Source organism: Thunnus thynnus, chromosome 3 (genome assembly GCF_963924715.1).
Source record: "Thunnus thynnus chromosome 3, fThuThy2.1, whole genome shotgun sequence".
In the NCBI taxonomy this organism is placed as follows: domain Eukaryota; kingdom Metazoa; phylum Chordata; class Actinopteri; order Scombriformes; family Scombridae; genus Thunnus; species Thunnus thynnus.
Genome location: NC_089519.1, coordinates 31,819,420 through 31,842,361, shown reverse-complemented (window position 1 = coordinate 31,842,361; position 22,942 = coordinate 31,819,420). Strand labels below are relative to the sequence as shown.

Here is a 22,942-nt window from a genome sequence, read left to right as displayed (position 1 = left end):
CACTTGAGAAAGAATACACACAAAGCAGCAGAGGCCAAATTAGCTTGGTTTTTACAATCCCAAACTAATTCATGTAACAATTTCCACAACTATAAAGCTACCGTTTTCTGTATTAACAGATATATACACAGCTGAACAGCAGAATTGACCATGTAGTACATTATCATTTGATGAGCTGTTTACTTCCAATGTAAACAAACCAAAGTATGCTAACATGTTTGACCCATGAATTTCCTCCATGGACTGTCACAACACACTTTTGCATTTCTCATTTTCGGCATCTACGAGGTGAAGACATCTTATTTAGTCTAAACGAGTGCCGATGGAAAGTTAACATCCAAAGCAATTATGTAATCTGGAAAATGAAGCTAAATTTCACCAACAGCCTGTTATCAGCTCGCTCCCGTTCAACTCAATTTGCTACGATCTGTCTAGCGGCATCAGCTAATGCCTGTAAAAAAAAAAAAAATTATCTTCAACATGTCAGTTTTCTATAACATCTTTATTTAAAAGGATTTACAACACAAACTGGCACCACTTAATTTAAATGGCATTACCCCTCAGTTCTTCTGCACAATTTGTATTTTTGTACATACATACACACAAACCCTGTGTCTCTTCAAAAAAAAAAAAAATCCACACATTTCAGTAAGGTCTTTAAAAAATGAAAAGAAGTCAAAAGAAAAAAAAAGGGGGGGAAATATTCTGGCAGTACAGTATGCTTGATCATCATATAAAGAGCACTTCAGTAACCTCAAAGACTGACCAGCCCCAAATTATAATATGCATATGAGAGAGAAGGTGGATTAGAAGAAACAAGCCCCCCCAAAACTTTGATGAGCAAGAATCCTTCCCAATATAAAATTCAAGAACAGGAACCAGGACCATTAAACAACAGGATAAAACCAGTGGAAAACATGTGCAGGAAACAACAATTTGTAGTTGTCTGCGGCAATAAAATGTAGCATGTAATCAATGATTTGTTGGGTTATTAGAGGGTATCTGTGATAATACTTTGTTAGCATGTTGGGTTGTTGTGTTTAGACCATGAGCAAACAGTTTCCGCTTCATTGTTTATCAAGCTAAATAACTCAAGTAGAGTTTAGTTCAATCGATTAGTTGATTAGTCAATCAACAAAAAACTAATTTGGAACAATTTTGATCACTGGTTTAAACAAAATAATCCAAAAAATTCTCCGGTTTCAGCTTCTCAAATGTGTGTTCTTAACTGTATAGTAAACTGAACGTCTTTGAGGTTCGGACTGTCGGTCGGATAAAACGTAACATTTGAACATTATGTAACATTAAGGAAACTGCGATTTTCACTGTTATCCTTTTGTTTTTATAGTCTAAACAACTGATTGATTAATGGAGAAAATAATCAGCAGACTGATTGATAATTAATAAAATTGCAAGTTGCAGCCCTAGTAGTATCAAAACTGAATCACATAGAAATATCTGTAAATTATTGGTACAGCATGTGATTGGTCATACTGTCCAAACTATCGTGGGCCAATAAATGCAGCTGATTGTTTCTTATTCACATGGAGTATAAAGAGATAATGTGCATTTAAGTCACATTAGAAACATTTTTAGTGGTTTGAATATGTTCTTACTTGGCTTTTGACATATAGGGTGTGAAGTAGTAAAAATACTTGTAATTTTGTGCATGTGTGCATTACCTTTAGGATTTTTTTCCGTGGTCATACTGGACCAAAATGGAAGGATATTGTGCTTATATTGTTCTCTGAAGTTATTTCCCAGTAAATCAAGTAGATGACTTCACTCGGACTTGTGCCTGGTTAACACACGACGAAGCCGCTTTGACACTTGACATTACTTTTGGGGAAAAAAACGCGAGAGCATTTCAGACCTTTTCTCTCTTGGCTGCCTGGACTGGATCTAGTAAACCTGCAAACACTGGCTCAAAATTGATAAAATGACCTTTCTATTGCAGGATTAAACTGCGGCCTGATGACATCAAATGGATTTCATCTATGAGGAAATTTTTTAATGGCTGGTGAACAGTACAATAGCAGCTACAACTCCAGGGCAAAGGGAAGAAAACGTTTGAACTGCCCACACAATTTACCAAACACGTCTTCAAAGCTGGATTCCCAGAGGACTATTTTTTTTTTTTTTAACATATCAACTATAAAGTTTAACAAACATTTACCTGGTGTGATTTTCCTTCCTGCCTCCAGGCAACTTGTCCTCCTCTGTGTGATACAGACATTAATACATTTCCCAAAAAAGTTTGGCATCAGTTCCCTTTCAGTTTCAATCAAATCCAATTCAAACTCCGGTCTCGATGACGAGAACTAGTTTTTCCAACTACTTGAACGCGATTTTCATCCTCCAATTACTGAATTACTGACAGTAAACAGACTCCAACCGGTACAGTCTGAAAAGGTGCGTTAATGAAAGTTAGGTGGAGGTTGTAAGAAATGATGAAGGAAAGAAATGCGACAGAAAAGAAAGACATCTGGATGGTGGAGGTAGGCAGGGAAAGTGACAGGTGCCTCTGCTGGCTGGGAAAAAAAAAAAAAAAACAGTTAATGCTATAATAAAAGTTCTGATTAACTACAAATAAGATGAACACCCCCCGAAACCTTTGCATTAAAATACAAAATGTAACCTACGAATTGCAGTTAACTACGGTAAAACTCAAACTAAATAAAACTCATCTTCAGCAACCTTCAAGTAATTACACCAATAAAGCTTTTAAATTGACTTTAAGTGGAAAATAATTCACCCTTTTATAATTCGAGATTGTTGAATAGTCATTTTATATATTCAAGGAACATATGCAGTCAGTCTTTGAATGCAACCACCAGAGGGCCACGCAGTCACTTTCCCTCCCTGTAGAGGAGATCAGGAGAAATGAAAGGTTGTGCTTTTTTAGGCGGTGCCTGCTGCTCCTGCGGGCACCGCTGTGGAGATTGTTGCAGCGTTCAGGCCTTTCCCTCGATGTCTCTGACCTCCTCTCCTGCGTCCTCCGCCTCCAGACTTGAGCTGCGGACAGAAAAGTAAAAAGAAAACACACATGTGAGTCAGCTGATTAAATTAGATGAGAAGTCAGCAGATTAAAACCGGTTGGTCCGTAAAGATGTGTTTCTGAGAAATAGAGATCCAAAATGAAAAAAAAAGGAGAATTAAGGCTGCATTCACACCACATCCGGCGGTGTGGCGTTCAGTCGCAGGGTCGAGCGGAGGTGTGTGGGGTTTGTGGGTGTGTTTATTTGTGCTCTACAATGTAACCGCTGTGACACAATCAGAAAAATAATGTTTTATTGATCTGATTCACCAGCTTTCTCTCTACCAGCTCTCCCTCTCTCTTTTTCTCTCGTCTTTTTTTAAAATGAGTCAGGAAGCCGACGGCAAAGTCTAACTTTACTAACGTTATCAAGCAAAGAGAAATGTCCTCCTCTCGTCCTAGTAACGTCTTTGTCCTCCCTCATGGCAGAGTTTACAACTCTTGTCAGTCTGTGATTGGCCACCGCAGCCTTCAGCCGCAGTGACGTTGGGTTGCGTTTCTCTAAAAGTTGACTCTGGCTCAACTTTCCGGCCGCAGTCCGGACCAAAACAGCCACAGCGGGACCGCATTACCCCCATTGAAATGAATGGGACGACTGGCGTTTTTCGCCGCACCGCCTGATTTGGTGTGAATGCAGCCTGAGACACAACAGTTCAAGGTTTCTCACAGGAAATCTGTTAGTAGAGGCAGTAAGCACCCCCACAACTGCCTCATTAATTATATATGCAGCTATAGTTGTACAGTACAGTGTTCTGCTCCTCTTTTCTAAAAGATTGTTATATTTCAGAAAGACATTTTTCTGATATTTTTTAAAATAATTTCTTCTGACATTAAGCAGAATGATCTTTATTTCAAATGATGCCTCCATTGTTACACCCTGAGAGAAACGCTGCAATTACACAAGTTGTTTTAAAAACAGCAAATGAAGTTTTTCAAACCTTTGGATAAGTTGTACTCACAATAACATCTGTTATTGTTGCAATTATTAAGTTCTACTACCAGGGACAACCCTAAAATTGTTACAAATACAAGAACTTCACATGTAAGTAAATGTGCACAAGAGTAATATGGTGAAAAGGGGAGAAAAATAACACACAGCACAAGCTATTAATTTTTCTCTTTTAAGCACAGTACCGTGACTGTTTCTAAATCAAAACCCACTCGGGTCCGGTTCAGGAATTTCATCAGCAATTAAGCACTTAATTGCTAAAAAAAAAAAAAAACTGAAGCAGCTCAGTGGCTAGCAGTAAAACGTTGTGGTAATTCTGAGCAGCCTCCAGGTGTGAATGTGATAAACTGTGCATATAAAGTAGGACTGTACTGGAAAAAAAAGAATATGCATGCTCGGAAAACAATGGGTTGTAAGAAAAAGTTAAGAAAATGAAGAAAAACAACATCCAAAGTTTTTAGAAGACAAGGACATCCTCATGAGTCCCACAGTCTGGAGAAACTTCTTTACCTTGTTTTCTTTGTTGCCATCTTTACATAGCGCCTCCTCCTCTGCCACTGTCTGACGCAGCATGCCAAGACAGGGAGGGAAGGAGGAGAGATGATAACAGAAAAGTTAAGAGAAAGTGCAAGAAGGGTAGGAAAAAAAAAAACACAAGAGAGGAGGGGTGAGGATCAGATGGAGAGGAGGTGAGTAGTGGGAAGAAGAAAAGTCATATAATTTAGGAAGGAAATAAAACGGGTGAGAGAGGGACAGTGGAAGAGAAATTTACTGGAAAATTCAAAGAGAGTCAAAAGCAAGAAGAAAAGGAAGCATTTTAAATCGCAACTTGAACATTCAGCTTCACCAATCATTCAGAGTGTGTTGTTTTAAATGTTGTTATTAATGTGATAAATCAAGTAAGGAAAACTTCTCTTATGACAAAAAATATAGATTTTTTTCATTGTACTGAATTCTAAGATTCTAGATTAATTAGAAATCAATGATACTCTGCTGAAATTAGTGTAATTAATATGCTTTATTTCATAATATTGCTGTTTGTTTTCAAGTCATTAGTGGAAACAGCAACATAAAGTTTTAGCTTTCTAGATTTAACAAGTTCTATTGTGCATTTTTAAAGCATAAAAGAGGCGATGTAGGATGTGTTAACCTTGGTTTAGTTACTTTGTGACTCCAGATGTATCCTATTGCTTTGCTTTCCAAACAAATGGATGCATAAGTCCAACACTGTTTGCATTACTTTTAATTACATCAGTGAACACACAAAACATGGAAAAACAACCAGGAAAAAGTTCAAACAGGTTTCTGACCCGAGTCACACTTGTGTTCCCCTTGTTGAGAGTTTTCTGTGTTAGTCAGTGTTTTGCTTTGTGTCACTCTCTTACAACAGCTCTCTGAGAGAGTAAAGGTTTACTTACTGGTAGCTGTGCTGTGTTGGGACTAGGCGGTCGTGCTGTTGAACCGGCCTCCTCATTGGCTGCTGTGCTGTCCTTAGAGGTCTTCTTGATGGCCTGCATTTTGGACTGCTGGGCCTTAGCTGCCTGGGTGTTTGCTGATTGAAGTAGCTGAAAACACAGCTGGTGTTTATTAAACCTGCGTTACTCAGAGTTTGCAAACTTAAATTTGAATCAAATGGCTACATTTTTAGCATGTTTTAGCTCATTGGTTTTGGCTAATACCAAATGGGGTCCCACTGTATCACTTCTACTGGCCACCACAGCGGTTTTTAAATTGCTCATACTCCGGCCCCTCACCTAGGACCAATTTGCAATGGGAGACCCTATCAGGAGCTGTCGACCCCGACAACACAGCTTTCAGAGTCCCATGAATAATTTATCAAGCCAAAGTAATTCATCATAATTATTCTAATCCCTCAATTTCTCAGTTTATTGCTTAATGTACTTAGAAAAATACAAAAACAAAACAAGATAGGAAAGTTACACGGCAGCTAAACTGAACTATAGACCATAAGCTCCGGTACCTTGGTGATGGTGCCCACAGCTTTGGTGCGTCCTTCCCTGAACACCAGTTTCTGGTCACAGTGCAGGTACTCTGGAGTCTTAATGAAGCGGAAGTGGACTGTTGCCTTGTCCCCCGTCCGCAGACAGTCTTTGTTCATCGTCAGGATGGTGGCTGTCTGTCTGATGCTGCCGCAGTGGACTGGTGTGACGGAGAGAGAGAGTGTTACACCTTTAATGTACCGAACGCTAGCTCGATGGAACTAAAGAAACGTAGAAGCTATATAACCTGGCACATATCAGTAATTAAATGGATATGACTGTCACTAACCCATGGCCTGGTATCTCGGGGATATCGTGGTCGGGTGGTGCAGCACCAAAATCTCGGCCTCGAACTCCCATGTGGCCTGAGGCATCAGCTTTGGGGAGACCATCACCATGCCTTTCCTTATAGATGAGCGCTTGATCTGAGAAAATAGAGGAAAGTACAGAAATAAAGAACAAAAAGACAGCAGGAACAAAAGTGAAAAAGGGAAGCGGGAGGAGGAGGAGGAGCGGGAGGAGGGGGGAGGGAGTTGTGAAGCCAAACCAGAATTAGAGACAGAACACTACCTTCTCCCACACGTTGGGATTTGCATGCATTATAAAGCTGATTATAAAGTTAGGAAACTATATGCATGTTACATCCAAAAGTTTCTGAATAATTATCTTTCACAGAAGTTCTTAGAAACTTTACTTTGTGTCAGCTGCTCTTCATACTGGTGAAAATGTTCTGAGATACTGTTATTCCAGCTACACCATGATAATCCTCCCACAAACCTTTTTGAGGGCGAAGGACGCCGTCTGTCCACCGCGAACCTCTCTGACAGGCATCCTCTTGCGGTGGATGGATTTAACGGCGATGGGGATGAAGGTGCCCAGCGGGTCCGGGCCTAGGAGCAGCGTGTCGTTGAGACGGATCATTCCACGTAACGTAGTTCCTGAAACTACGGTACCAACACCCTGCCGAGAGAAGAGCGACACGAGGTCATGTTATGTCGGTGTTCTGCTCATCTACACAGATAGTCCTTGAGCACATTCACAGGTTAGATATTTAACAATAAACACACAGATTTAGTTCAGTGTTTTGCTTAAAGACATTCTGACAGACACATTGATTTATGTGATGGTACAGCCTGCAACAGCCTCTCAAACTGTTGTCTCCCTTCAGGGTCTTTGGACCACTGTCAGCTATTCTGTTTGGTCTAGTTGCCCCTGCTGATAACCACTTTGTGTTGAGAAAAGAGGACTGAGCCAATGGGAAAAAAAAGCTATCTTTGACTTGTGTTTTGTCTCGTACCGGTACTGAGTATGTGTCGTCTATCTGGAATTCGGCGGGTTCGTCGTTGCTAAAATTGGTCCTAGAGGAGAGGAGGTTCAGGAACATCTTCAGCAGGTCCATGTTCTCCCCCGTCACATTTGAAATCTGGAAAATTGGACACATCCTGCGGAGAAGGGAGAAGGAGACGGAAGAGAAAGGTGTGACAGTTTTTAAATTACTCTCTAATCTGCTTCACACGACAATCATATGAAAAGTGCACAAGACAAAAACAGAGCAAATCATTTAGATATCGGAGCAACAGGCTGCACTGTATACAATACAGAAATGATGACTTTGGACTTGTCAAGGATGCTTGAGCAAGACTTTAAAGTGCTACAAGCCATTGCTTAGTCAACCCTGACACATTGCGCTCTTAAACCAGCACATTAATATTTACCCAAATTAAAGACTTAATACTAGAGTTTTTAGGAAAGATGTGACCTGTCTTATGTCCGTCATTTTTAAAGTACTTAATGAGAAATGAAAATATGTTGTGTGTGTAATTTGTCCACCTATTTTCTTTGCTGCTTTCCGTCACATCATCTTCCTGCCTATTTCTCTGTCAGTCTGATTTTTTTTTTTTATTTCTCGTATTTGTTGTTCTCGTACCTCTCAGAGCTGAAGTTGGAGGCCGTGACGATGACATCATCCTTGTTCTGGACCAACACGGGGATTTTTCGGCAGCCTGGTGACTTTAATAGCCTCTGTAATAACTTTAGTGTCTCTGCAGATACATACACACACACACACACAAAACACACCAGATGAGCGACTCTCACAACAAGAAACACCGGCTGTCACAAAGTCTGGACACACACCGTGCGACTGAACAGGCTGTAAATATATCGGACGTTGAGACGCTTCACAACGAGTACGTACTTTACAATGAGCAAACTGGAAAAAAGAAGCAGGACTGTATTAGAGATAGCCTTTTTATTTCTGACTCGCTCATTTTTGAAAGCATATTTAATCATATTCTAGCAAAAGAAACCCCCCCATTTTCTAAATTGCTACCATATGCTGTTAATTTGCTCTTGCAGCACTTTGCTGTTTATGCAACTCAACTCTTTTTCCTTTCAGCAGTCCAGGGGGTATAATTCCTGTTAGAGATACACCGATACTGATATCGGATATTGGTCTGATACTGACTCAAATAGCTGGTACTGGATACCATTATTTTAATAAATAACAAATCAGTATATGTGCATCTATGTATTTATTACATTTTGTTGTACAAAGTTAGGAAAGCAATGTTTAAGCCTGATTTTGCCTCAGTGAGGCATACAGCTTATTAATCAAACACTGGTATCGAATCGGTACTCGGTATCAGCTGATACCTTAAGCCTAGATATCAGTATCAGGACTGAAAAAGTCAGATTGGTGCATCCCTAACTCCTTTTCTTCCCTGAGAGGTTTTATTATGAGTAAGTTTTGTAGTAGTGTAGAAGAAATCAGAGAAACCCAGTAACAGTAACGGTCAGTGCAGTACGGTGGTATAGCATTATACTGATGCAATTATTGCTGTGAATGTGTCGTCATGGTAGCATGTTCCTTTACCTTGCAGGATGTTGGCTGGGCACATGTCTATCTTAGTAACCACTACAAACACCGGCACGTTTAAGGCCAGCGCCAGACCCAGATGCTCTTTGGTCATGCCAACAATGCCAGCATTACTGCCAACCTGAGAGGAGAGAGAGAGAGAGAGAGAGAGAGAGGGTGGTCATTAATAATATAGTTTAGGTTGCCTGTGAAATCTTACGAGAAGTCGATCAATCTAAGCAAGAAACCGCATAGTTCTATTCCCCGTCTCCTCCTCTCACCATGAGCATGCAAAAATCAGGCAGGTGTCCGGTCATGCCGAAGACTGTAGTCTTGAGATACTTCTCGTGGCCCGCCAGGTCGATGAAGGTGATGACCTTTGAGGATTTCTCACAGATCTTGGTCCAGTCTAGGCCGCCGCCGTGGCTGTCTGGCTTGTTCACCACCTAAAAAGAACAGAGAATGAACAGAGAGAATAAAAGATGAGTTACAGAGTGTGAGACATGAAAACCAAATAAGTCGAGAACACCGGAAGCTAAACAAAGAAAGAGAGAAAGATACAGACTGCCCAACAAAGTTAATTTAAGTTTTGTTTCCTTACAACTCCTTATAGTCAAAGCTGTTGTTGTTAATAGTGATAATTAGTTTAAATCTCATCAGTGAGGAGAAAGGAATCGGACAGCTGTAGATGACAAGTTAAAAGTTAATTTGTGGCCGAAAGCCAAACAATTACCCACTAACTTTCCATTTGTTTTTGTGAAGGCTTACCACAACATGACAATAAATATATTTATGCTCCCTGATGATGCTGAGGGATTAATTAATGTAGCTTGTGTAACGGAGCCCTCACTCGCTGCACTTTCCTCCCACATATTATCAAAGTTTCAACGGGTTAATTATCTCCAATTAAGGCTGCGAGAATCAGCTATATCACGTCCTGCAGATCGGCGGAGGCTCACCTGTCCCTCCTGATCAAAACCCAGGATGTCGTTGCCCACGCTGCTGGTCCTGCCGCTCTCCATCTCATGTTTGTGTCTGAAGAGCTTCTGGCGAGCGAAGCCTCTGCCGTTGTCCAGCTCGCCGTGGGTCAGAACCCCCAGCAGCGTGCTCTTCCCGGCATCCACGTTCCCCACCACTGCCACTCTGGAGACCAGACGAAGGAATGCAGATGTTAAATATATGTTATTATTATTTATATAGCACCAAATCACAGCTCAGTATAGCCGCAGTTCTGCAGCTGTCTCCGCTGTTGAGATGGGTGTTTTTGAGACCACAGCTGAGGTTTAAGTGTCATGCTCAAGGGCGTTTTGAAGCAGGGGTAAGCTGCTGGGGTTAGACGCACCTATAACATATGTATTTTCCCTTCTCAGAAGCTTTTCTCTCGTTTTTTTTACCTGACTTCCAGGAAATCCTGCTCACCCACGCGCCGGCGGATGAGGTAGTCCCGAATCTTTCCGCCGGTGTCTGCCCTCTCTCTCAGCAGGATTAGATCAGCCTCGATCTGTTCACACAGCGACCGGACCGTGGCTACCGACGCCTCCATATCCTTCTCATCTAAACCGTAGTCGCCTCCGTCTAAAAAAAAAAAGATGAAGGAGGAGGGAGAAAGAGGGGGCAAAGGGAGGAAGACAGGAGAGTTTCTTTGATACAGGATGAAAAATGAGAAATGTAACATTACACATCTAATATCTGATGTGAGCTTGAACACCTTACAGTACAACGAGTATATACTTTCCTAGCATGTGTGGCACATATCTGGGCTAATGTAAAGCCTCGCCCTGTAAATGTCAATAACTACCTTTAGGACAGGGTGGTGACCAGCTTGACAAATAACACACTGAGGGCAGACTTTGTGGAGGAAAGTGTAAACAGGTGGTTTATGTGAGAGACGGGAGTGGGTGTACTGTCAAGATGAGAAAACCACATTTACTGTAACTACAACATCTCCTAAAGGGACCAGTTAGCTTCAGATGCAATCCATGTACAGCAAACTTGTAAAACTTTGTCGTATGTTATTATAGAAAGACGTATCTTTCTTATTCAAATGTAAATTTCCATAGAAAATTAAAAAAGTAGCTTACTGCCACCTGCTTCATCATAAACACCACTAACAAACCATTACTAACTGGCCACTAAGTCTAGTCAGACCAGACTGGCTAGTAGCGGGCCAGTCAGCGAGCAGCTCGTCCAGCCAGTTAGACAACCAGGATCACCGACATGAACTGTTGAACTAGTGACAGTCCCTGTGCTGAGCAGGGAAAAATGACACCCTTTCACACATGCACTTTGACCCCCACCCCCCCCCTCCCTCAACAGGACGAATAGGTCAGACATGTTGCTGTAACAGGCAAAAAATAACTCTGGTTGCCAACAAAGGCCCTCGTGTTTGTGTGTGTAGCCGGACGGTTTCAGAATGAAAACTAAAAACAGCAAACAAATGTGGTTATCAGTGAGGACACACGGGGACACAGCTGACAGGAGTGATAGCTCCGCTAGTGCACACTGGTGGCCTTTTCCCTAAATACACCAAACTAAATATACTCTCACTAACAATTGATATGGATATAAGACAATATATCCCATCGCTTTTGTTCGTATGTGTATAAATGCATGTGTAGTTCAATCTGAACTATCTTCAATCTGCCTATCTGTTCACAACAAACATCAGATAACTAGAAACATTCCTTTCTTGGCCAAGTTTAAGTCAAACCCTGAGTCATGTTTAGCAGGGTTTCCTCCAGTCTATTGCAAACCTGGCAGCCCGCTGGGTCTTAGCGTAAAATGTATTTTTCAGATGTTTTTTAAACTACAGTTATAGTGGTGTGGCTCGGTTGGAAACATAGACGTAATGGTTGGAAAGCTCAGCAGCAAGAACAGCCAAGTATCGATAACGTTACTTCAAGCAGAAGTAAACACTGAGTCACTGGGTAGAATCATGAATGAACGGTCGACACAAAACATAGCTGATGGCTGTATAAGACACAACACAGTAAGCTAAAAGCTGTTTTTGGCTATTTTAATATAGTATATCCCCATGTTATGTTTTGTTTTTGGCCCCCAGCTGTTTTAAATCAATGCCTTACCTGAACATTTTAGTCTTAACGATACAAAAAATGTTTTATTGTTCAATCAACTGCCATCACTTCAGCTAATCTTTTATATATAACAATATTATGAAGACATGTAGTCACATTTTTTGTTTTTTAAGACAAATTTTATCTCAATAATGTCTAGTTTTCTTCATTGGGAAAAAGTGGTTTGTGTAAATAAAAGAAAGAATATTAAGGCAAGTTTGAAAAGTATATGTGCTGTTCAGTGGATGTGAAATAGGCTAAACTGAGGATGTTATCCTAAACTTCCAAGAGGGTTAGTTTCCCTTACCTGAACCCATTCCAACCACATAGATGGTCTCTCCACAGCCCTCATCTATTCGCTCCCTCAGATGCCGTAGTAATGAATCATACTGTTCCCCTGTTGGACTCACTAGGACCAGCTGAAAAGCAAAACACTGTGTAAGAGCCAACACGACGACTTGGAAAGATTAAAAAAAAAAAAGTCTTTGAGTGTGTCACTGAGTCACAACCTCAACGAGAAATCAGAAATCATAGTTTTTTTAAGGCTATGTGTTCTGCCAATCAGTCAATAAGGTTTTATTTTGTTATGTCAATCTGGTGCTTGAGGCTGTTTCTTTTAACAACATACAAACAACTGCAGAGTTTGCACATTCAGTAGATACCCCCAGGGGTGAGTTACTTGGCAGCTGGATGCAGTTACACACGTAGTGCAACTTATACGTGTCACTTTCTTGTGTTTCACAGCAAGCACAACAAAATACCCTGTGTGCAACTTGCATGCAAAGGGGATTTGTAACGTTACAACACAGCATTCCTTTACCGAATCAAAACAAAAAACCTGGAGCAACTTGAAACTTGACGTTACTAGATGCAGTTTAAAAGCGAGGCCCACCTTGTTGCTTAAGTCTAAATGATCCGCGGACTCGCCGTTTGTGCCTTCGCCGTCCTCGAAGCCTTCTCCGCCGGATGGGTCGTCCTCACATCCCCGGTCCGGTGCAAACATACAAGCGGGCACTATAGACTCAGCTGTTGGTATTGCAGCCGGGCATACCACTGGTTCTGTCGCCGTTAACGACGCCATTTCTAAAGAGAAAAAAAAAACATGCAAACGCCACAAAGTAAATAAACTTATCTCATTTGCTTAGCTGCACTAGCTAACCTTTAGCCATTAGCAAAGCGACAAAATTAGGTTGATTTTCCGAAGCCAGCTAGCTAATGCTAACCAAACAGTGAACTTGCTGCTATAACATGTAACTAACACTCTTATAAAGTAAAAACATTGTGGTCATTCACCATAGCCGTAACATGTCAACAAAATTTTAAAAACTTTTTTTTGATATCTAGCATAGTGGTTAATAAAGCCGAATAAAATATGATTAAATTGCTTATAAAATAAAAAAAAAAAACATACCATAAGCTACTACTAGCTACCTGACAAGCTAACTTGGTTGTTTATTCGTGTTAGCTTCAGTTTATGTGCGCTGATTGTATGGAATCGTCATAAAAAAGAGGGCACAGGATTGGCTACTGAACTCAAAGTCCCGCCCACTATGGTGAAGTACAACACTACGTCAGCATGCGCGTGTGGAACCCTGAAACCATTGACCTACTTCCAGGATCAAGCACGCACGCACACACGCGCGCGCGTCAACGTTACGTAATACAACACTTGCCTGAAGAAAATGCAGCTATGGCCAACAAATAGGTTTTTACAAAACAAGAGATTAATACTAAAAAATAATAAAATGTATCAGACTGTTGGATAAATGTGGAATTGCAGTTTTTAAGTTGCATTTAGGTGCATTTAGTAAGTGGGGAAAAACTATTAAAAACAAAAACAAAACTATACTTTTTTGTGAATATATGCTGTTATATGGTGATATAATGTCATATTTCTGTTTATTAGGTGTTTTTTTTCCCATTTCTTCTTCTTTTCTTCCCCTATTTGTTTTTATGTAATATGTTGTGAAGCATGTTATAACATACATATTATCAGTACTCTACATAAAAGTGACATGCTTCACAATTCTAACAACCAACAAACTACTTTTTACAATCTGCACAATATGTCATTTTATGTGCGCTGCATGGTACAGTTGTACAACTTCCAAGTTCCAAAGTCTTGTAGCCTATCTGCCACGTAATATCTCATATACATACACTATACATGGCAAATTTGTTTCACATTGTTGCATATAGTAGATGTATTTATTTATTTTATTAGCTTTCATCAGGTGGTACAACAGTATATAACTGCAATGTACTGTGCAGCTCCACACTGAAAAAAATATTTAGAAAATAGGAAAAAAGTAAAAGTACACTAAAAAAACAGTCACACACATAAGTAAGATATGGCAATGAGGCAAAAAGAGCGACAAGGTAGAAAAAAAACATCTTAGACACACATTTATGGAGCTTTTTAACATTTTTATGGAATAAATGTATTCAAGAAATTTAGATATTTATTTAAAGTAGTGCCAAAATATCAGTGACACTGACAAAGTTGTCACAAATGAAGAGACAATTATTGTAGTTTACTCTGATGTCAGTTTCTGTATAAAGGAGAACCATTTTTTAAAAATATTTTGTTAAAGTCTGCCAAGCAACAATATGGACAGTTTGCAACATTATACTCTGTACAGTAACAGTTCTGATTTCCCTGTTTTTAAATATCTCTTTTCATTATAGGAAGTTTCTGCTCAAAACTGAAGCAAACATCCTGTAACTTGAAGCAGAGCAGTGACTAACTTCAGTGAGGGGCAAATATCATCATATGTGATTGGTCTTTTTTTTTTTCCAACCTTTTCCCTGTTGGTTACTTCCTGCCCCCAGCGTCACCACCGTTATATAAACCCTTCACAACCTGCCTGCAGAGCTTTCTCACCTGAGGCGCAACCCACTAAAGACAGCCAAGATGGTAAGTGGTATAAAAAGCTCAGGACATTTCTTTTTCTCTACATGTCTCTACATGATTCATTGTTTGATTGATTGAGTTTGTTTTCTCTAATAATGATGACCTGTTCCACTGTCACAGAAAGGAATTCCTTATCTTATAACTCCTTATCATAGTTGTGTCACTAAACAAACCTAAGACCAAGAATGTTTTTACCCCTTTTATCTAACTTTTATAGTTATGATGTCCTTTTAATATGTAATGTAACACATGCATTTGTGAGAATTATCTTTATGTCAGGTTTATGGACTTTTCATCATCTTAAAACAATTATATACACATTTCATATTTTAGAGACTGGATTTTTGTTGGATTGGGATTTTTGTTTAGAACTTTTGGAGAATTTTTAACAGAGTGATTAACAGTGATGGAGCAGTTTTTGTAAAGGTTATGGTGCCTTAACGTCATTAACGTCAATGGAAAGGTGAGAAATAGCTTGAAAGCATTAAGATCTATTTTTGTAGATGTAGTTTCTTTTACTGAGCTTTTTATCATCTACAGTTATTTGGTAGAGGTATGTAGACAACAACCAAAGCTGAGCAAAAAATCTAAAATTTCTGTGTATCTAAGCTTGGTTAGGAAATGTGTCATTCTCATTTACATGAACCTTTCAACGCGCTCAAAAAGACTCAGTAGTTAACTCGGTCACCTTATAATAAAATGTCCAGAGTCTCTTTGTGTTGAGATTGTAGATTCTTCTGGCCCCTGAACTGAGGGGGATTTCTTAGATGCTTCCCATTGCTCCTAAATAGTTCGGATGACTCTAATCCCCAAAGGGATTAATGGTAAAACTGAACTTAATTATTATCCAACACCTAGATCTGTGCAGTCAATCATAAACCAGTGCTGATCTGATATAGGGGGTTTGACTTTAAAGGATGCATTCATAGCATGAGGTATCTATAAGGGTGGTATATAGGATGCTGAAGTTCATGAATAACTATCAGGTAGCTGTTAGCATATTGATAGGAAGGACAATAATGAATGGAATTTATCGCTTTTTTGATTAGGGAAACAGAGTCACTGGCTTTTGAAGGAAATTCTTGATATACCACAGCAAGAAGTGCAAACATTTGAAATCAATCTTAAGTGTGTTATTATGCTTGTTAGTCATTTTTTCTCTGTAATTCTGATATAAGCAGGGAGACATACATGCTGTAGTAAGGTGTGGTGAAAGCAGAAAGTCCCTGATGGGGGGCCTCTTTATGGTTTTACTGTCTCCACATGACCACATGTCGATGAACAAATGTAGCGCCTTCCTGTTTCAGTACTTTTACAACCATGGGTACACTGTTCCAACCTGGTTGATTATAAACAGCGAAGATAAGAACACCTCTTCATCATCGATTCTCTAACTACAGGGCTTCATTTGTTTCAAATGTGCTCTGAATTGAATAATCTTCCGTTTGAAATCGATACGTGCCTTTGCGCCCCAATGTCACCAACAAAATAGTATTAAGTTTTTCCGTATTAAGTTTTCTTAATACTTAATCACTACACGTTTTCTCATATAAAAGCTGTAACTGACTTGAGTGACTTCTATTCTGTGTGAAGTTAAGTTACCGCTGTGAAGTTCTGAGTTTGGTTCTTTTAGTTAAGACTCATTCATCCATTCAAATTCGTTCTCTTATTCCTCTTCGTCCTTTACAGAGAGTCACAAACATGTCATTCAAGGAGGGGCATGATTTCAAGATCCGCATCAAGCCCAAGGACGACTGTGCCGCGTAAGTCCTCATCATAATGCAAATCGGTTATCGAGTGCTGAAGTACTTTCAAGTTTAGATTATTGATGCAAATTCCATTACACTTAATCAAGAGGAAGTCGGCGTAGCATACTGAGAGATAAGTTAATGTTTTATCCACTTGTTCCCTTTTTTCACTGTACTCTTTTCGGCCTCTCTATCTGCCTCGACTGTAGCTTCGCCGTCAACATTGGTCATGATTCAGAGAACATCGCGCTGCACTTCAACCCTCGTTTCGACTACGGCAATGACAGCAACGTCATCGTCTGCAACGCCATGTCTGGGGGATGCTGGGGTGAAGAGCACCGTGAGGAGAACTTCCCTTTCTCACGTGGGGATGAATGCAAGGTGTGCATTTGTTTTTAGTCTCATGAGTGGAGAAGTCATGAATATTTAGATACAAATCTAGTTTAGATGATGTAGATCTTGAGACTTTTATACAAACACTCCATGGTTTTTACTTTATAATGAGACAAAATACTAAAACAGAAGTGCAAGAAGCAGCAAAATCTAAAACCATAAACTTCTGATCCACCATACCAGACCAAGAAAGGTTGTATCAGCAAAACAGCTGAGTATACTGAATTGAGGCAGGGTGTGTCTTATTGATTATCATTTCAACTTTTAACTTGTAAGAGGAAGAATGTGTTATTTGTTCTCTTAAACTGTCATAAAGTCTCACTCTAAACCCAGTTTGCTTTGCTTAATTCAAGAGAAAATGAAAATACACACAATCATCATGTCTCAATATTCCAGAAATGTAGATAATAAAGATAACTGTGGCAAAATATATAATGCATCCTCACATGCCTGTAAGGATTTACATCACACTCAGCAAATTCTTAAATGCAAACACATAATTTCACAGTTTTAATGATTTCATTCATTTGTTTAGACATCAAATGCTCAAAGCTGCTTTTGGGTGTTATTATATAGTTCACACACTACCTGCCGTTTTTACAGACCCTTGGCAAAGTACTTTTGCAGTATTTATCACAGTCATTCGGCTCAAGCTCAGATTTCACCATACGTAAGTTATTAGTGGGATTAGCATCTGTGCTGTAACACTGTTGGGTCAACAGACACTGAGCTTTACAGTCATGAAAGGGTTTATAGGCTCATAAAATGTAATAAACACTAAGAAAGATAGAGTCACCTCACCTAGATAACACTGGAGCATACAGTAGTTCTGTGTACATATTCTCCTCTACTGTTGTCACTATAATATGATGTTAACAAACTTGTTAAATTGTTTCTTTTCTCCTTCTCCTTCTTTTTTTTTGTCTTCCCTCAGTTTTACATCAACTTCAACAATGAGCAGTTTTACATCAAGCTTCCTGACGGCTCCATGATGAACTTCCCCAACCGACTAGCGGATGTCAAGTACAAATTCTTTGAAATCAGCGGTGACGCAAAGGTCGTCGGCATCAAGATCAAGTAGAGGCCCACCGCTTCTCGACCCTTGATCTGTCCACTTTTTGTTTTTGCTATAAGGTGGTCCATTTTACACTACTGAACCCAGGACTGATTATGCATCTTTGCTCCACCCAAAGCTTGTGAAAAATAGAACCAAACATTTAGTATTGATGTTGTAGTGTGAGGAATTGGCCTAAAGAGGGAGCCACAGCTCATCTTATCTCACTGTACTGTTTTAACATCTCATCAGTCACTGGGTTTCATGAATACTGTGAAAAAATAAAGTCTCTTTTCCTCATAAAAGTGGACTCCTTTTGTTGTTATGCAATGGATTTAAATACCTCTCTGTCTGCTTCTCTCTATTTTCATCCCTCACTCTCTGACATACATAGATACAACGCACCATTCACAATCTCCAATTTATGTCCAAGTCTTATTTGACCATTGCTTTATGTTTGTTTAACTCTGTGCAACATTCATGAGACACAGACATGACATACGAGGGAATTAAACACAGCTACTATCTATATTTGTGTCTTTATCAGTTATAATATGTGTATTTGTGTGTGCAAATGTCTTTTTCTGTCACTTTTAATTCGGCTCACCTCAGCTTATAAATCAGGATTCTGGTGCACCTTCAGTTGAGGTGTTCAGGGAGGATAGTGAGCAATGTTCATTCAAAATTCATTGTGAGCAAAACATAAAGTAATGAAAAAAATGCCTGTTTAAAAGCATGTGGAAAGAGATAAACATTTAGGAGGATTAAAACTACCATTAATGAAGTAGTTACAGTTAGATAGTGTGTCTTTTTCATGGCAAGATAGCACATTTTATACGATAAAGTCAGCTGTGAGCCACTAAAGATGACAGCAGATGATGACTTAATTAACGTAGCCTCTATTAGCAGCAGGTAGGGCAGGTTGTCCGCGGATCAGTGATTCAATCCAGCTCCCTCTTTCCATATGCTGGAGTGCCTGAGCGCTCCCTATGGTTAGGCCGGTCCCTTGCATGATGGCTTGCTGCCTTCTGCGTGTGTGTGTGTGTGTGTGTGTGTGTGAATGAGATGCAAAATGTAAAGTACTTTGGATAAAAGTGCTATAAATATAGTCCACTTCATTCTACATAAGCAATCTGGGTGTCTGTGGTATTGTTTATTTTCATACACAAGTCTTTTCATTAGGGTGACTTGTTACAATTGGTATGAGACACTGGCCACACAGGAAAATATAATTAACAAAACGAAAGAAATAAGGAAAGAAAAAAAAAGAGAACCGAGCTGCAAATCAGAATTATGTTTCAGAGTGAACTTGGCATCAACCGGACTGTCATGATAGAGCAGATAATAGAGGATAAAAAAAAAAACAGGATAATGGAGAAGGAGGGACAATATACGACAGAGTTGAGATGAAGTACGTTCTTACGGAGACAATTTACAGGAGGACTCAAAAAAGCTGTGGCCTGAGGCTGAGGAATGTGGCACGATGCAACCACATTCCCTGTAAGGAGATGAAATATTCTTTACGTGTGTGTGTGTATGTGGCAAATAGGCAAAAATTGAAGCAGTTTTTTTTTTTTTACATTTGATTCCTTTGTCCAACTATTAGAATGAAAATGTGACATTTGTACAAGTGGCTGAAACAGTTTTTGTTTTAATATTGCAACAGTTTAATGTCTGATTCAGGTTTTTTTGCAAAGACATTGATTGCTGTGTTGAATTCTTGTGATCAGTATTTCTTTCCCTTGAACCCCGATATCAGTAGTTTAAACATTCTATTAAACATGTATTTGATATGATTATATAATATTTGATACAAATATATCAAAATGATATCATCAGTGTCAGGAGGGCAGAACCGGAGACTGTTAGACAGGCAGATCTTTTACATGTGGGGATAAATGTTAAATTATATCAAGAACACAGATCAAATATGATCATGATCATGTTAGCAAACATTCACCTGCAGTGCAGAATTTCTCCGAATACTTTAAAACTCTGGCTACCCTGCTCTGAGCAGGAAAGGTCTAACATCACACAACATACTGTACATTTGCAGCATATACATACGTAGTTTGCAGTAAGTGCTACTTCAGATTACAAGTGTCTCACAAATATGACATTTTTCAGTTTTGTATAAAATTACTATAACAAAAAAAATCCTCTTCCAGGTTGATGAGTCAACAACATTTTCTTATCCAAATGTGTCTGTTCAATAATCATTTATTAATCCTCTACAGGTCGTGCAGGGGCGTGCTTACAGCAGACCCGGGGTCAGCCCTGCTTGACCCCACGGACTGACCTTTCTGGGCCAAGTAATCTTTATAGTTCCGGGTCAGAAGAGTGTAAAGAAATGGATTGATACAGCTGTTCCCATAGGTCAGACATGTGACGAAGAAATTCACGTAATTGTGAGCAGCAGGAGACAGAGCCTTGAGAGAGTCTGGAGAGAATAGTTTGGCTAGCTGCCATCCCCAGAAAGGTAAGAAACAAGCCCAGTAGGCCACTACGATGCTAAAGATCATCGATACGACTTTTTGTTTAAGTCCTCTCTTCCGGACAGAGCGGCTGCTACCTCCTAAACTGGCCTGTGCAGCCCAGTAGCGCCTGGCTAGCCCCGCATATAGCCCAACGATGACCAATCCAGGAGCTAAAACACTTGTTAGAAACAGGACGGTGATATAAGCCTTAAAGGCCTCAGGGGTCCAGGTAGGGAAGCAGATTCTCTTAACCAAACCAGCCGCAGTGGGTTTTCCCTCCCTTAGTCGGATCATCACCATCATGGGAAGCGTCAGCACAAATGCTAACCCCCAGATAATCCCTGCAACTAGCTTTCGTTTGCGGGACGAGGACCTGCGTGCGCTGAAGGGCCTGGCCACGGCGCGGTAGCGTTCCAGGCTCATAGCAACCAAAATGAAGACACTGGCGTGCATTGTGAGGAGGTCGAGACTTAGCAGGATGCGACAGCCAGCCTCGCCAAACAGCCAGTCATGGGCGAAGTAGGTGCAAACCACAAAGGGGATGGTGGAAAGGTAGAGCAGGTCAGCCAGAGCCAAATTAATGATATATACGTACATGGAGCCTGTTCGGCGCAGAGCGGCTGAGCGTGTAATCACGAGGGTGTATGTGTTTCCAGCCACACCCAAGGCACACATTATCATTAGTGTGGCACCAAGCAGGGATGTCACCCAAAGGCCCCCACTGCTTCCACCACCACCACCACCACTCTCTTGGGATGCTCCATCTCCAGCCCCTGGGCTCAGGACAAGTCCCAGCTGTGGACCGATGGTGGCATTAGGAGTGCAGTTCATTTCAGGTTCACAGATCAAAGGTCATAGGTCAGGCTCCAGTGTTTGAGAGCCAATTTACACAAAGGTTTTTGACGGTTGTCTTGCATTAAATTGGTAGAAGCATTTCACACTGTCAGCTAGTGAAAGGAAGCATTAAATGAAGATGGAAAGTGCATGTATAGACAGTCAAACATTTTTGCACATCTCACATGATCCAGATTTTGAAGGAACTCGTAAATTGTTCAAGCTAAAAAAAACAGAAAATGTCATTGGTTGAAAGAGCAGGAATGACAACAACAACAGCAGTGTCAGTGATTAAAGAGCTCCTTGTGGTTTGCGGTGCTTATTCCCAAATATATGGTCCTCCACTGAGCCATGATCCCATATTTCTCCAAAGTCGACACAGCAGAACAGACCTCAGCAAAGATTTAAGCCATCAAGAAACCTCAGGCATGAGAGATGTTCTCAGTTACAGAGTACAGGGATTTCTCTGTTGGGCTTAGGGCTGAAGCAGATCTGACACGGGTCATTTGGGAGCAGCAGGGTATCACAGCGAGTCAGGACACTGCCTCTCAATTCGACAAGCTGTGTTCAAAATCTGTGATCGCCAGCTCCTACAGTGCCAAGGTGTACTTGAGCAACCCTTCAGTCGCTGGTATCTCCAGAGAGTCTCGCTGTAAAGATGAGACATTTATAATGTCCCTTTAAATACATGACAGGGTCAAAATCCAGTCTACCTTTCTCCATCAGCATGGTGTCTTGAGTATATGTTGTAGGGCTGAATCAACAGCTGCTCTGTATCCTTTCGTCTACGTTTCTACCTGGTTGAAGGCACTCGCAGTATTAAGGTACAGATCTTTTGTTGTCTTCAAATCATCCATGTTGATGCTTCCCTGCAGACACAGATTTGCAGGTAGACCTTTAGTTTCCTCATTGGATCTTCAGCATCCATTTGTCTCAGTTTTGATTACGAGACTGTTGTATCTGTTCCTGGTCACAGTCCTTTCCCTCCTGTTCTCTCAATGTCCTCCCTCTTTCTCACCAGGGTGAAAAACTAGCATGGGCCTATAGATTTATGAGGTATTCCTCTCGACCTCAACCTGCTATCTCTAAGCACCAAGGTGTAGTTTTAGACACCAAGAAATCGTTGGCATGGACATGTTCACAACCACACAGACAAAGACATGTATAACAACCAAACACACCATACATATGCACGAGCAATGTGTGATTATTGCTGGAAAAAGGTGTATATTTATTCATTCTGCACGTAATCTCTTCCTTTTTCAGAAGTTATTTAAATCTTCAATACTTTCAAAAACAAAATGGATTAATCTGCTTTCTGCATGAATTATAAGGCGTATTTCAGCATCAGTTTCTGATTAATTTTACCCTTCACACATTTCACATTGTTCTCTAAAGCTTCTTACTAGTTTTTTTATGCTTTCTGCCTCTGCAATAATTCCAAGTTGGCAGCTCATTGCTACAGAATTTAAGTTGATAGTTTAGGAAATCTGATGTTATGTTATTAAAGTTATTAAAGTTTTTTTTTTTTGGAAATGCACTTTATGGGCTCAGGATGACACTTTCTGTTTTAATAACTCTCTTTCAGTTTTATATTTGAAGAGG

At 40.1% G+C, this 22,942-nt stretch overlaps 3 protein-coding genes across 6 annotated transcripts; 1 reads left to right on the top strand and 2 right to left on the bottom strand.

The window, feature by feature from the left end:
* Positions 1-483: 483 nt before the first annotated feature.
* On the bottom strand, positions 484-13,443 carry gtpbp1l (GTP binding protein 1, like). Of its 4 annotated transcripts, XR_010927916.1 has the most exons (16): positions 13,329-13,434; positions 12,810-13,000; positions 12,225-12,336; positions 10,238-10,418; positions 9,803-9,986; positions 9,125-9,289; positions 8,862-8,985; positions 7,914-8,028; positions 7,284-7,428; positions 6,764-6,946; positions 6,276-6,411; positions 5,968-6,146; positions 5,405-5,551; positions 4,497-4,547; positions 2,756-3,015; positions 484-2,531 (listed from the first exon to the last, which is right to left on the bottom strand). XR_010927916.1 is itself a non-coding variant. In XM_067585423.1 (15 exons), exons 2-15 carry the CDS (start codon positions 12,996-12,998, stop codon positions 2,902-2,904), a joined length of 2,025 nt encoding a protein of 674 aa, XP_067441524.1. In that variant the 5' UTR covers positions 12,999-13,000; positions 13,349-13,443; the 3' UTR covers positions 484-2,901. The 4 variants fall into 4 exon arrangements, 3 of the variants coding, with proteins under 3 accessions (XP_067441524.1, XP_067441523.1, XP_067441525.1); XM_067585423.1 differs by having other exon boundaries at positions 484-3,015; positions 13,349-13,443; XM_067585422.1 differs by having other exon boundaries at positions 484-3,015.
* Positions 13,444-14,725: 1,282 nt separating this feature from the next.
* lgals2b (lectin, galactoside-binding, soluble, 2b) lies at positions 14,726-18,331 on the top strand. The gene is made up of 4 exons (XM_067585427.1): positions 14,726-14,834; positions 16,521-16,594; positions 16,789-16,960; positions 17,907-18,331. The coding sequence occupies exons 1-4, from the start codon at positions 14,832-14,834 to the stop codon at positions 18,051-18,053; spliced, it is 396 nt and encodes a 131-aa protein (XP_067441528.1). The 5' UTR covers positions 14,726-14,831; the 3' UTR covers positions 18,054-18,331.
* Positions 18,332-18,486: 155 nt separating this feature from the next.
* Positions 18,487-21,785, bottom strand: uts2r4 (urotensin-2 receptor 4). The gene has a single exon (XM_067585426.1). The coding sequence runs from the start codon at positions 21,332-21,334 to the stop codon at positions 20,258-20,260; it is 1,077 nt and encodes a 358-aa protein (XP_067441527.1). The 5' UTR covers positions 21,335-21,785; the 3' UTR covers positions 18,487-20,257.
* Positions 21,786-22,942: the final 1,157 nt, after the last annotated feature.